General features: G+C 44.1%; 1 protein-coding gene and 1 long non-coding RNA gene across 7 annotated transcripts in view; one reads left to right on the top strand and one right to left on the bottom strand.

Moving 5' to 3' along the window:
- Nucleotides 1-15,237, top strand: part of ZNF385C (zinc finger protein 385C) — a 168,942-nt gene that overhangs the window by 61,454 nt on the left and 92,251 nt on the right. For all 6 annotated transcript variants that reach the window (XM_082194912.1, XM_082194913.1, XM_082194911.1 and 3 more), the window contains exon 2: nt 4,643-4,897. In XM_082194912.1, the coding sequence (XP_082051038.1) occupies nt 4,645-4,897 (253 nt within the window). In that variant the 5' untranslated portion in view covers nt 4,643-4,644. The remainder of the gene's footprint in view (nt 1-4,642; nt 4,898-15,237) is intronic.
- On the bottom strand, nt 1,260-15,018 carry LOC309516392. The gene is made up of 3 exons (XR_014212873.1): nt 14,819-15,018; nt 8,359-8,520; nt 1,260-1,462 (listed from the first exon to the last, which is right to left on the bottom strand). It is a non-coding gene; the product is annotated as an uncharacterized lncRNA (long non-coding RNA).

Here is a 15,237-nt window from a genome sequence, read left to right as displayed (position 1 = left end):
TGCACAAGCCTTGAGAAGCTCTCCTCCTAAACCCATTGGCAAGGCTCAATTTGTGGGCAAATCTCTTCCAGTCAGTTGTCCTACAGAAAAAGTTTGTTGGAATGAGTGGCTGTGTACACACAATACATTTAAAGCATATTTCATGCCCCCCCCCCATCCTCGGATCTGTAGTTTGTTAAAGGTGCAGGAAATTATAACTCTGTGGGGGATAAACTACAGTTCCCAGGATTCTTTTGGGGAGGACGTGTGCTTTAAATCATAGTATGTATGCACACAGCGCCTGGTTTTCCTTCAGAGTATTATGCGAGGCACATACAAGGCAATGTAGCTCCAGAGAATGACTAATGCCATGGTAATTATCACACCTAGAGTTCTCGTTATTAATTCTGTTCATCTGTTTGGGGAGAATGGCAGATTGCTGAATTGCAGTGCCTAATATTCCAGGAGGGACAAAGGGGCACCGGAGAGATTAAGTGAATGAGATGAGCACATCCACAATATTTAATGGTTATTTAAAACTCTGTAACTGGAGCTGTGATGGTGGGCCAAGCTAATTTGAGTGGCCCTGTATCCTTTTTTTAGAGAGCAGTGGCCTTTTGAAAGTATTTTGTCCAGATAACTTTCCAATTTTAATTTCTGCCAATATTAAAAATAACCTGGTCACCTGTGGGAAAGCAGTTAATGAAATATAGCCACCGGAAACTCAGTAGCACACCATAGCACATCTGGGTCAGAGGTCGTGTGAGACTTTGGCAGGGTGCAAGAGCTTGCTGGTGTACCTTGAGTCTTGGAGCCCGTATACAGATTTAACCTGCCCAGCGCAGTTTTAACCACTGCTGAATCTATTCCTATATTACTTTCCCCACAAATTTCACTAGTGTCATAAAGTCTCATAGACATCGATCATGCTATTTGCTTGCTTTAAACTCCTGCACCAACTCATGTCAGAGATCTCAGAAACATCACTGCCGCATCCTCTTCATATAATTGTATTATTATTATTATTATTAATGATTCAGTTTTATACATTTCAATAATTGTACAGTCATTTTAACATTTTGAAACTCGACTTTCTACCCCCTCTTTCTGCTATTCCTTAATTATTATTTTTTATATTTTCTGCATATTCCGAATTAACTTAATTTACTCATTTATTCATCTACTTTAAATATATACTCTTATAAAACTGCAGGTTATTGCAATAATCCTGCCAATGCTCTTATCTGTTTACAATTGGTTTGTAAATATTCAATAAGCCATTTCCATTATTTTATAAAAAGTTTGTTATCTTGATTTCTTATTCTTTGATTCCTTATTCTTCCAGTAAGTTTTGCCATTTCATATTCCATAAGTTTTTGTATCCATTCTTCTTTCGCTGGGACTTCTTCTTTCCATTTTTGGGCAAGTAGCATTCTTGCCGCTGTAGTGAATAAATTTCTATACAGTTGGGGTAGTTCTGTCCCTATAATTCCCAAAAGGAAGGCTTCTAGGTTTTTTTACAAACATTATTTTAAACATATTTTTCAGTTCATTGTATATCATTTCCCAGTAAGCTTTAACCTTACTACAAGACTACCACATATGATAAAAAGAACCTTCTTTCTCTTTACATTTCCAACACTTCATATAATTGTAGAATTGTAGAGTTGGAAGTGACCTGAGGGTCATCTAGGCCAAACCCATGCAATGCATGTATAACAGAAGACCATCCAACCTCTGCTTAAAAACCTTCAATGAAGGAGAGTCCACTACCTTCCAAGGGAGTCCGTTCCACTGTCAAACAGCTCTTACAGCCAGAAAGTTCTTCCTGATGTTTAGTCAGAATCCCCTTTCTTGTAATTGAAGCCATTGGTTCGGATCCTACCCTGCGGAGCAGGAGAACACAAGCTTGCTTCCTCTTCCATGTGACAGCCCTTAAGATATTTGAAGGTGGCTATCATATCTCCTCTCAGTCTCCTCTTATCCAGGCTAAACATTCCCAACTCCCTCAACTGTTCCTCATAAGGCTTGGTTTCCAGGCCCTTCATCATCTTGGTTGCCCTCCTCTGCACATGTTCCAGGCTGTCAGCATCCCACATGATGTTCTGCTGCGCACCTGCTCTCAGCTTGTGGCACCCCATGGTGCGGATGTTATAGGACATTCTGTGAGAAGGTCGTGGATCAGCATTCCTATTTTGGGGCAGTCTGCATGCTCCCAGGGTGTGAGGTTCAGCTGGAGTTGTCGTATTTGTGGGAGTCTGCACTCCGTCATCCCAGCAATACACGTAAATAACATTTAAAAGACGTCTCTCTCAAAGAATCCTGGGAACTGTGGTTTAGGTGTGCTGGCAATTGCAACTCTGTGCCTAGGATTCTTTGATGGGAGGGCATTGCTTTAAATCATGGGTGGGCGAACTAAGGCCCAATCGCCTTCTAAATCCAGCCTGCGGATGGTCCAGGAATCAGTGTGTTTTTACATGAGTAGAATGTGTGCTTTTATATTTAAAATGCATCTCTGGGTTATTTGTGGGGCCTGCCTGGTGTTTTTACATGAGTAGAATGTGTGCTTTTATTTAAAATGCATCTCTGGGTTATTTGTGGGGCATAGGAATCCGTTCATTCCCTCCCCCCAAAAAAATATAGTCCGGCCCCCCACAAGGTCTGAGGGACAGTGGACCGGCCCCCTGCTGAAAAAGTTTGCTGACCCCTGCTTTAAATGTATGGTGTATAGGCAGATCTTCAGTAATGGGCATGGGAGGTACATGGGAGGTACAGGATTTTTGTTGGGGGGAGAGACAAAATGTTGTTGAGATTTTGGGCGGAGATCTTCAAAAAAAGTTGAGTCTCCCTGAGCTGCAAAAAGGTAAAGGACCCCTGGTTAAGTCCAGTCAAAGGCGGCGATGAGGTTGCGGCGTTCATCTTACTTTCAGGCTGAGGTAGCCGGCGTTTGTCCACAGACAGCTTTCCGGGTCATGTAGCCAGCATCCCACCCTCTAATTCCAAACTGGTTTCAGTAACCAGATGCTGTGTGGCAGAGTGGCACTATTGAATTCTGCTTTCCAACAAAATTCCACTAAGCAAAATCATCCGGTTCCACCCAGTTGTTAATTTGTTCAGTGTTAGTCCTGGGCTTCCTGCCGTATAATGTATGGAACAGACTTTAGTTTGAAGAGGAATCAGGGAAAAGATCAGTATTATTTTTAAATATTTGTTGTTTATTACAGGGGTTCCCAAACTGGTTTGTGGGCCACCAGTGGCCCTCAAGCTTCATTCAACTGGTCCATGGCCTACATGTGGATTTGTGTTTGAAGACAGGAGATGGCACATCCATCGCAATAACTGTTGATTGTATTTTTATTTCTTCTTTTATTTATTGTATTTTATTGTCTTATGGGATGCAAATTTTAATACAATGAATACAATATATAAGAAATAAATGAAGCAATAAAAATGCGATTAAAGCTCATACAGCATCTAGCACAGAACGTTAGAATTGCTACAACAGGCAGAAAAATAGTTACACGGTCCGCAAATAGCCTTAGCGGTTTCCAGGTGGGGGGGGGGGTAGTCTGGAAACCACTTAAATCTTACATTTGTTCCTCACTTTCTACGTCTCAAAGGGAACTTACAGAATATTTTACAATGTAAAGTATGAAATACCACCAAATAAATATGAAAGAAAACATAAAAATATGAAAACTGTTTAACAACAAGAATAAAATGGGCGAGTCCTATGATCATTCCTGCCTTCTATGTTCAGTCATGATCCATTGAAGGCACAATACAAATAATACTTAGCGTTTATATGGTACATTTAAAGACTTTTTAAGGCTGTTTGCATAATTGTAGTACTTCTTACAGCACTCTTGTAAGGTGGGCAACTTCTGTCTGCGTGTTTCAAATGGGAGGGGCAGTGGTGGGATTAGAACCGGTGCTCAGGTCCTGTTTGTTACCATTATGCTTCACTGGCTTTCAACATGAAACTTCCTGTGCGTTTCAGGGTGTTTCAGCCACATGCCTTTGCTGATTTGCTATTCCTCTAGGCAAGCATGAACTCCCTTCTGGAGATAATCTCGCCTTGCAATTGTTTTGTATTGTCACATACTGTGGAATGAAAGAGGAGTAACTTTCTCTTTCCCCGTGCATCGCTAAAACCTCTGAATTGCCCTTTGAACACATCCAGGAACCCAAAGCGGGTCTGTTTCAAACTCACTTAACCCTGGAATGACACTGTGTAAATTCGTGCTTTAGACAACATTTGGAGTTGCCAAGGAACGGGTCGTTGCAAAGTTAGATGGCCTGATGTCTCCAGTGTTTTCCCCTCCAGAGAGAAATAGACCTGTAAAGGCTGCCTCGAAGTTCCACCATGTAGCAAAGAGGTCGAGACCAGTGAAATAAAGATGCTGTAATGCTTGCAGTTCTGGCCTAGCAGTGATTTCAGCTGAATTAAGCTGTATTGTGGGCAAAAGCAAAGGCAGTTAACTCCATCTAGAGGATGTTTCTATGTACTGCTTGTTGGTTTTGTAGCTAGATCACCAGCGCAGATGGATGGGGAAGACTGAAGCTGTTGTGGTGACTTTTGCTCCCCAAATCCACTGAGTGTGTCTCATCAGGCAGATTCCAGTACCTCTTTTAATTCTTTTTCTCCTTCCCGTCCCCGCAGGGATGAAGCGGCCCCTGAGCCCACCCCACTCCCCAGGGAGGAGCAGCATCTTTGGGACCCTCACAGAGAGCTCTGGTATAGGGTGCGCACCAGAGCAGCGCACAAAAAGGGAGAAGAAGCACCCGTCGTTCACACTCTGTGAGGTGTGCAATATCCAGCTCAATTCAGCACTACAGGCCCAGATCCACTACAATGGCAAGTCTCACCAGAAGCGCCTCAAGCAGCTCAACAAAGGCAAAGGGCTGCCACGCCAAGGTAAGGCACAGGTGGTGCTGTGGTCTTAACCACTGAGCCTCTCGGGCTTGCCGATGGGAAGGTCAGCGGTTCGATTCCCCGCGACGGAGTGAGCTCCCGTTGCTCTGCCCCAGCTCCTGCCAACCTATCAGTTCGAAAGCAGGCCAGTGCAAGTAGATAAATAGGTACCACTGTGGCGGGAAGGTAAATGGCGTTTCCGTGCGCTCTGGCACTCATCACGGTCTTCCGTGCGCCAGAAGCGGTTTAGTCATGCTGGCCACATGACCCAGAAAACTGTCTGTGGACAAACGCCGGCTCCCTCGGCCTGAAAGTGAGATGAGTGCTGCAACCCCATAGTCGCCTTTGACTAGACTTAACTGTCCGGGGTCCTTTACCTTTTTACCTTTACCTTTACCTTTACCTAAGGCAACACACACCCCCCCCCGTCTATACACGCATCCTTCGAAAACATTGCCACAACCACAGTATTTCCTTAAGGGCAACCCCTGTGGGGGGCAATCCGTATGATAACAGGTGTCTCCCTCGACCCATACAACAGTAGTTATCACCCTCTGCTGCCCAAATATCTCTCATTGTCTTGGTGCGCCTTAGGCAGGACTGGCCTGGGGTAGGCCTCAAAAAGGCGTCTCTCCCTGCCAAGGAAAAAGGGGTCAGGGAAGATCTATATCAGGAACAAGGGAGCAGGAAAAGAAAGATCGACATCAGGATCTCCTGCCCTGGGTGGACCCTGCCGCCTGAGGTGGTCGCTTCGCCTTGCCTCATGGATGGGCTGGCACTACCCTTATTCCTGGAACACCCTCCCAGAATACCAATGTGGTACCATTTCCTTTTCATTTCCCATCTCAAAAGTCACCTTTTCCACTGGCTTAACCCATTATGTTCTCATCCTCTGCCTGAAACTGAGGACCCTTCTGCTAATTTGGGGTAAGTTCCAGTAACATACCTGCAAATTTGGGTTGCAAAATTATAGCTGATTTGGGAGGTCTTGTGAAACAAACTTGCTTTCCCCACAGGTCAGACTTTTCATAATAAGAAAAGCAAAGAGAAAATGCCCTGGAGAGTGTGGGATAACACTTGATTTTAGAGTGACGGTCAGCTAACCTCCCTGCAAACATATTAGAACGTTAATTAAATACCCTAAGAAATTAGGATTAATGCTCAATAAACAGGCCATTTGGAAGTACCCCCAAAGTGGATATATATTATTTCCCCTCTTTGCACTCACCTCAGTCTGCCTCCCATCCCTCTTTTACTTCCTCATGCAAAAATTTAGATTGTTTGCGGCTCCGGACAGGAACCTGTCTTTTTGTAAAGTCATTAGTAGATTAATCAGTGATGAAAATGGCAAATCTTTTTGAGCCTACTTTGGCTTTCAAGGATCATTAGGAGAAACATAATTTTAAAATGATGGCCTTTCTTTCTCATTTGTCATTTTTGTTCATTAAATTTTAAATTATCTCACACTTTGTATTAACTTTGATATCTTAGGAGGGCACCTGTTTTGAAATATTGGTAATATTGCAAACTGTATTTGAATGTGACAGATAAATTGGTTAAAGGGCTGATGACTTGTCAACTTTTTAAAAAAATCAATTTGACTGCCCTGAATATGGGATATATATGACTGTCCAATTTAAAGAAATAAGTATAGAACGAGTGTGCTAAGAGATGATGTTAACGTCTTCTGTAAACCAAATACTGCCTAATCTAACTGTGTGGCTTCCACATCCTTCTCCCACGAAAATTTCCACCTTCCTTTCCTTTTTGTTGCAATCCATATTTATTGTTGTGTCTTCATCTTTATTTTTTTGGTAAACATAGCTTAACTCAGACTTCAGTTTGCAAACTATTTCTAGTCATGACTAGAAATGACATTGGTTCATAAATAATGCTAACTATGATTGCCTTGGGAAAATGAACAAGAAGAATAGAAGGCTCCTGAGCAAGGGAAGAGTGTTTGCTAGCCGGTGGACTGCTCCTGATCTAATCATAGTTAGGAAGTCAGGCAGCCTTGCATCTGCAGTGAGCCTAAGGAAATGCCACGTAGAAAGCAAAAGAGGATTGTTTTGAAATCAGATGTATATTCTAACCAGTGTAGGTTTTACATTCAAATTGCACACATGGGAAACACAAAAGCTGTCTTAAGAATTGCTTGTGATGACGGAGTGCTGGGTTTTGGTTTCTCTCCGTTGCATACAATCTATGGTTCACTTTAGTCCTAGACATCCTAAGGCTGCCGCAAATCCCATTGGACTTACTTCTGAGTAGACACGTGGAGTGAACTGTGCATTATGCCCCTCTGAATGGAACATGGAGCCAGTTCACGGAGAAATCAAATTATAAAGAGAAAGAGAAAAAAGCAGGGGCCAGAAACATGCTCCAAATGCTGTTGTGCGATCACTAGCCGCATCCCCACCCTCGTTTGGTTTCTGGTGTTGGTTTAAAAATGTCGCCACCAGCCACATTGCTACTCATCTTTGCCAACTTCTCTGAGCATGAATTTAGAAAAGGCAAAGCTGAGCTTGGGGGTAGCGTGCTTGCTTGCTTTTGCTTGGCTGGGATCTTTTTCAACAGGGGCGTCAAAAGCAGCTCATAAAAATGCTACACATTCTGCTGTGAGTTGGAGGGAATGAATACGATTTGCTGTTTATTCACCTCGGTAACTTGTAAGCAGTGAGTATCACCAGGCTGCTTTCAGCCTGGGGTGGGAGGAATTTAGTAAGTGGCTCAGTGTTGCTTCTTTTGAGTAGATCCCAGTTGGAGCTTATAGGACTGCTGTTGCAGTCGACTCGGCGCCGGTCCCATTTCATTCACTGCTGTACCTGAGCACTCTTTAAATTTCATGTTTGCATATTCCCTGCCATCTTTCCCCCTTCCTTAAATGATCCTCACTTTCTTTCTATTTCAAACAGCAACAACCCCATATTTAGATTTATGTTTACCAGTTACAGAATTGCAACCCAAAACATCTTAAATCATTCATATTAAGTTACAGTCTGTCAGGGAACTGACATCGGAGGAAAGGGAAGTGGTAAGGCTCCCAGAGACTGGGAGAGAGTCAACAGCCAAAGCAGGGACCAGCAGGGGGAGCGCGGGGTCTCTGGAGGAGGATCTCAGTAATGCTGAGAGAGACGCAGCAGCCCAGGCAGGAAGCAGCAGGGGAGAGAAAGGGGTGAGAGACACTTCGAGCGAAAATAGCGGGGAGGTGTCAGAAGCAGCTGCAGGGAGACCCATGCTGCGCCGGAAGCTGCCACGTCGTGAGTCCAGGAGACGCGTTTCCGTTAAGGAACTTCTTTGCTGGAAGCGCTTCCGCAGACAGCCACTGTCAGACTCTACTAGTGACTAGAGCAGACATGTCTGAGGAGCTCTGTCACACACAGAGGTTTGTGGGGTCGCACAAACTCTGAAGGGGCACAATTTTAAGCACAAGCAGCTAACCATCCCCTTGACACAGTCCTTACTATATTCTTCCTTTTACATACAGCATCAGAGGTAGGCACCACTGGGTACCTGCTGAGGCCCACATCTCTGCAGGGCGACTCCTGTTCACACACATCCCGGCCTCCAGGCTCCGCTGCTTTTCCTATGTGCTGTCACTGCCTGTTCACTGGCCCTCTTTGTGCCTGCAATAAGTAACAAGAATGGAGAGGCAGAGCATCATCCTTCACTTCCCCTGCTTTCTCCCACTGGGCAATGGGGACATCAATGAGGGGCTACTCAAAGAGGTGGTCCCAATGAGGGCCTCTTTCCCAACAGCCCTCTAGAACCTGGAGCTGGCAATGTGTATATTAAGAAATAAATGACCTCTCTATTTATTTAGCTCACCGTGAACATTCCATGTGTTCCTTAACCATTCATTCATTTCATCTAATTCATTGCTCCCAGAACTGAATTTTATTAGTGTGCCAAACGATAGATTTTAACACCTTTTCCTCCTTTCTTCCCTGTTCTTCATCCAGTGATTTAGTAGATTTCATGTCCAACCCATCACTTTTGACTTGTCAACCCATCACTTTTGGCACATCTACTTTCCCCCCAATATAGAGCTCAATGAACCCCATTTTCTTAACCCTGGGCATTTTGTAAGGGTATTCCAATCAGAACTTAGAGTCTTTGGGCCCAGACTTAGTTGAACCTACCTACCCTTTGTCTGAAAAGTTCGGAAACTGGTGCTGAATTCAGTGCCCAGATTGCTCACTGGGACAATATGGTTTGTGCATATAATGCCAATCCTGGCCTGAGTACACTGGCTGCTAATTAATTTCTGGGCCCAATTCAAATTGCTGGTTTTGACCTATAAAGCTTTAAACTGCTCAGGACCGCAATACCTCAAGGACCGTTTCTCCTCATATGAACTGACTTGAACCTTTCATTCATCATCCGAGGCCCTTCCTCATGCCTCCTCTGTGAGAGGTCTGGAAGGTGGCAACACGAGAGCAGGGCCTTTTCTGCAGTGGCTTCCTGCCTGTGGGATGCTCTCCAAAGGGAGAGTCATATCTTTAAGCACCAGACAAAACATTCCTCTTCTCCCAGGCCTTTGGCTAATCAAACAATCCACGGCCTTTTAAACTGGGGGGGGGGGGGTATTGTTTGTTACTATGGTATGTATGTTTGTCTTTTTGATGTTTGATTGATTGAAGGGTGGTATAGAATAACAAACAACAACAGTTCCCCATCTCAGCTCTCTGGACTGGCAGCCTCTGGCATAATCTGCCTCAGGCATAGGTAGCTTTTGTGTGGGATGTGAAACACAAGAGCAGTCAAGTACAACATTCCTAGAGTAAACATGTTTGCACATGGAGAGGGATGTTTGTCCAGCCAGCGAGTAAAACTTCCTGTTTCCTTCTGGGCTGGGACAGACTTCCTCTACATGTGACTAGAGGTGGGTGTGGCCTCACCTGCGCAGGTAATGACAAAAGCAAAGGGCAGGGCAGCCATCTCTCTTTCACCACATGCATCGAAGAAGCAACATCTACTGAGTGAAAGATGCACTCTTGGCTCCCAGCCAAGAGAGGACAAAGGGACTGTCTTCTTAAGAGATAGATTCCAAATGTATATTACTTCATTAAGCTTAAGTCTGCCTTCTGGGATCTGATTGTGAACAGAATGTGAGTAAACTCTTTTTATACTTTTATAAAAGACTGTGTCGTCTCTTCTATTTTATGAGGGAATAAGGAGAAGTTACCAGAATAGTTATTATAGAGGCTTTAGCGAGCCAGAGCAAACGCTGCCATTGCAAACTTAAAATAAAGGGGAATGTATTACTCTGCTGAAATTGGGGAACTTGTTAACACAAGTTGGATAAGGATATAATCAGACAATATATCCTCTCCTACATCCCTGAACATTCCCACACTTTGTTTTTTTTTATTTTTTTTATAATGATTTTTATTGCATTTTTTCCAAATTACAGAAAAAACAGAAGGAAGAAATAACATAAAGAATAGAAAGAAAGAAAAAAAAAACAGAAAATCACAACCATTTCAACAACTTATTTCAAATTTCCATTGGACTTCCCCACATCTCCCACATAGTGCATTCTTGACAATAAAGTTATCAGCAAATTATACCCTTATTTCGTGTGTTTCTTTGTATTTTCAATTGCAGTTTAAGTTTAAATCTCTTATTTTCCATTTACTCTAAAAATATAACATGTTGTCATTTTTACCCATTTAAACTTTGATTCTTTCATAAATGTTATCCAATTTCATAGATAATTAAATTTTCGTTGCTGGGGCTAACATTCCAAGTCATACGGCATCTTAAGATTCATATAACTTATAATACTTTTGCAAATAGTCTTTAAATTTTTTCCAGTCCTCCTCCATTGCCTCTTCTCCCAAGTCTCGGATCCTTGCAGTCATCTCGGCTAGTTCCATGTAGTTCATCAATTGCGTCTGCCAGTCCTCCAGTGTGGGCAAATCTTGGGTCTTCCAATGCTTAGCGATAAGGATTCTTGCTGCTGTTGTAGCATACATAAAAAAGGTTCTATCCTTTTTTAACACCTTCTGGCCGACAATGCCCAGAAGGAAGGCCTCCGGTTTCTTGGGGAAGGTGTACTTAAACACCTTTTTTAACTCGTTATAAATCATTTCCCAGAAGGCCTTCAATCTTGGACAAGTCCACCAAAGGTGAAAGAATGTCCCCTCAGCTTCCTTACATTTCCAGCATTTATTATCGGACAAATGGTATATCTTAGCCAGCTTGACCGGGGTCATGTACCACCTGTATACCATTTTCATAATATTTTCTTTCAAACATTCCCACACTTTGGCCCGCTAGATTTTTGGCCTACAACTCCCATGATCCCTAGCTAACAGGACCAGTGGTCAGGGACAATGGGAATTGTAGTCCAAAAAATCTGGAGGGCTGAAGGTTGCCTATGCCTGACCTACCTGTACCTGGACTGCAGCATAACATGGGAATCAGTTGCAGTAGAGAAGCTGCATTGTTGGAAGCATGCCTTGCAGTTTCCCACAGTTTTCCAGTATCCGGGTGAATTCTGGAGGGGGCAGCAGAGCCATACACAGCACAGCCAGACTTGCTCACCAGCATCTCTGCTTTAAGCACTTTGATATGGCTGCTACTAAAGGGATCACAGGGACTCTTTTTTTTCCAGGGTATCTGAGGCTAGTTGCAGAACTTGTGGGTTGTGCATAGCTCGCTTTCTCCCCCCATTTCTAACTCAGGATTTGGTGGAAGGGGCGGTTGAGGGGGAAAGCTTATTCTTTATAGCAATACTTCTCAGGCTACTTTCTCTACACTATAGTGCTGATAGAATGGGTTATTGCCACATTATGTGGCAGCAGAAATTTAGACTGAATGGGAAGAAAGGCTCTCATTTTTTGTAAACGAAGACATAGTGCCTGAAGCTACTTCTATTTTGGGGGGATGCTTCCATGCTTGCCTTTTAGTCTGTAGTTACCATCTTCCTCACACTTTAGGGAGAATTTGTTAAACATAATTAGAAACCCATTGTGTTCCAGGTTTCAGTGGCGTAGCGTGGGGGGTGCAGGGGGGGCCAGTCGCACCGGGCGCAACATGGGGGGGGGCGCGCTCGTACTTGCAGCTCTCTGCCCCCTGCTAAAATCCATGGGTTAGGGGGCGCAAATTACTTGCCTTGCCCCAGGTGCTGACAACCCACGCTACACCACTGCCAGGTTTTCCTTCCTGGTTGCAGCACCAGCCTGGCCAGTGCAGATTAGAAATAGAGTTGTTTCGTGATTATTGTGTCTTTAATTAGAAGATTCCTTCTCTAGATGGAATAATTTCTGCTGCCTCTAATTGCTTCCTGTTTAGCACAGCCCACCTAAACTAATTACTGTTTGCCACGTAATTAGTCAATTTATGTTCTCTGCAGGGAATGGATTTTAATTACTGAGTTATTGTTTTCCGTTTATTTTCTTTTGCTGTTTTCCTTGTTGTTTTCCATTTATTTTATTTTGTTGATAAATCAGGCCAATTTTTTATATAAAAAAGGAACCCAATAACAAAAATCTTTCTGCTCCCAGGGAACAGGAACTGGCTATTTACAGGGCGATTAAAGGACACTTGATCAGTAATACTAGTCTGCACTGATTAGAAAACAGCAAAAACAGAAGTCACAAGGAGAAAGTTTCTAATTAAAGTTATAGGGGATCTTTGCTGTATAGAACCTGTTTACATTAGGGCAGTATCCATGAGGATTAAAGTTTTCAGATAATATAAAAATTCCCTCTCTTTCTGATGTTTAGGCACCTGCAAATCGCACTATGAAATTGGGCCAGCCCAATTTCTGATCCAGCCTGATTATGGATTACAGTTCTTTAATTCATAAATGGTCTTTCTGTGACTTGTTGATACAGGTGTTGCTGAGGTGCAAGGTGTCAGAATTTCAGCTTGCGTTCATGATTTTTGTCATTTCTCTCCCCTTTGCTCCTCAGTCTGCCCTCCTCAATCCGTGGCCCCAAAAAGTCAACAAACATCCACAGCCACCTCAGCTTGAGCTCCCCAATCAGCCTTGCCTTGGGCCCTGTCAGTTTGCATCTGATCACGTCCGCAGTGTAACATTTGGGGGGCAGGAAGGACGTTCTCCTTAGGGCTTGTCTACACCGCCATCTATTGCAGCGATGCTTTGCAAGGCCTGAACAGCCTTTATTTTGCATTTGACCATCTGCTTTTTTTAAAAAAAGCTGGTGCTGAATTCATCAGACCCGTTATTTATTCAGAAGCGGGTTATCTCTAGGTAACTCTTGCCCACCTCTCCCAGGTTAAATGAGATGCTATGGAAATCATACAGCCACAACTGAAAGCAGCAGCCCTGCAACTCCTCACGACCTCTGAAATTCAGTCCCCACAAAGTGTGGCAAACCAAAATATGACACCATCGCATTGCAGGCTCCCTTGCCTCCTCAGCGCTTTATTGACTGTCACTTGTGAAAGCAGGGAATGTCACATTTTTAGTAAATGCTGGGTGGGGGGTGAGAGAGGAGGAGGAGCCATGGGGCTGCCACTCTTGGTTAGTCACATGATTTCTGTAATGTCTACTTTCAATGCAAGCCAGACGTCATTATAGGGACATGCCGCTTCCACTAAGCTGCATCCCTGACCTGCATCACCCAGTAACATCTATTAAGAGACAGTGCCTAATGCGATGTGATATTGTGCTCAGAGCTTTCCCTGCCCTTGCTCAGCTTCATTGGCTGGTGCTGGCAGGGGTCAGGGGAGCTCTGAGTGAGACGGTGTCATGTCGCACATGCATCTTTGGCTAGACGTTACGGGGGGGGTGAGAGTTGGCAGCAGCTCTGTGTCCCCAGTTCTGTGTGCTTTTGCCAGAGTGTGGCTAGGATTGCAGCTTGCTTGACTCAGCTTAGTCCTTCCAAGGACTAAATGCCATTTCCCCACTTGGTTTGGCATCCTTATCTATACCATGGGTAGGCAAACTAAGGCCCGGGGGCTGGATCTGGCCCAATCGCCTTCTCAATCCGGCCCGTGGACGGTCCGGGAATCAGTGTGTTTTTACATGAGTAGAATGTGTGCTTTTGTTTAAAATGCATCTCTGGGTTATTTGTGGGGCATTGGAATTTGTTTATTCCCCCCCCCAAAGTATAGTCCGGCCCCCCACAAGGTCTGAGGGACAGTGGACCGGCCCCCTGCTGAAAAAGTTTGCTGACCCCTGACAGGTAACTCACAACTTACGTGTATTTGCGCACATTCAGTTATATGTGCTTGGCAATTAAATAATGGGGGGGGGGAATCGAAAGCTGGGGACTTTGGCAATCCCATCCGCCATTGAACTCCATGTTTTTTGATCATGCACAATTTTTTTAGGTGTGATCCCTGGAAGGTTAACTCCCCCATAATTCGAGAGTTGCCTGTATTCCTTTCCCTTTTTAAATTTTCCTTGTTTGGGGATAGTGTCCCTTCTGTGGTAGCCAAAGTCTGGAACAGAACTAAGGGAAAGATCTGAACGTGCCAAATAATTCCATTTTCCTTAACTTCGGAGGAGGAAAGCAATTCTTGCATTGGCTTTGCTCTGCTTAGCCCTCTCCTCCCTGCTCAGTCTCCTCCTCCTCCTCTGCACCAAAATAAGAGCAGGAAATTATCAGCACATGATTTTGAAAATTATTTGCTGATTTCCTGCTCTTATTTTAGTGCGGGGGGAGGAGGAGTGGCAAGCAATTTCGTTTTGCATTGTGGCAGAGGGAGAGTTTTTGGCACAAACAGCAAAGGGTACAGCTGGGCTGCAGGGGAGGCTGGGGGGGCTCATTTGCCTGCGATGGTTGAGCACATCCGTGATGATAATGCCAGCTGACAGGTTCAGCTAGATAAAGGGGTTTTTTTCGGGGGGGGAGTGTGCAAAAAATGGGACTATGGCAGTTATTTTTGTGAGCAGAGTTATGGATTGGAGATGGTCAAACAAAAGCCATTGGTGAAAGTTACCATTTCCTCCAAGGTGGGCTACCGTTGTTCCAGGGGACAGGATAGCTCTGAAAGCGTGTTGGGAAATGCTCTGGTGGCGGCAAGAATAAATGACGATGTCTTCTTTAAAAAAAAAAAAAGCCTCATAGCAAGCTAGGGCTAGTTCAGACCATGTTACTGCCCTAGGCAAAAAAATATTGTTATCTGCTCCCTTCCTGCCCCCCAACCTTTGCTGGCGTTTCTTATATACGTATGGCGTGGTGGGAGGGGAAGATAGAGAATTCTGATGAAAACCAACGTGAGCAGAAACTCCCATTTCTAAATCAGCTTCCGAAATCAAGGCAGCTAGCTGGCCTCTCCTTTTATTTATTTTGGGTGTTTTGAGCTTTGGACCTTTTCATAGTGAAACAGTCATTGCTTACGAGACTGCATTTGGTTCG

This window comes from Podarcis vaucheri (assembly GCF_965113315.1).
Source record: "Podarcis vaucheri genome assembly, chromosome: 13".
Classification (NCBI taxonomy): Eukaryota; Metazoa; Chordata; class Lepidosauria; order Squamata; family Lacertidae; genus Podarcis; species Podarcis vaucheri.
This window is presented reverse-complemented; position numbering and strand designations above follow the sequence as displayed.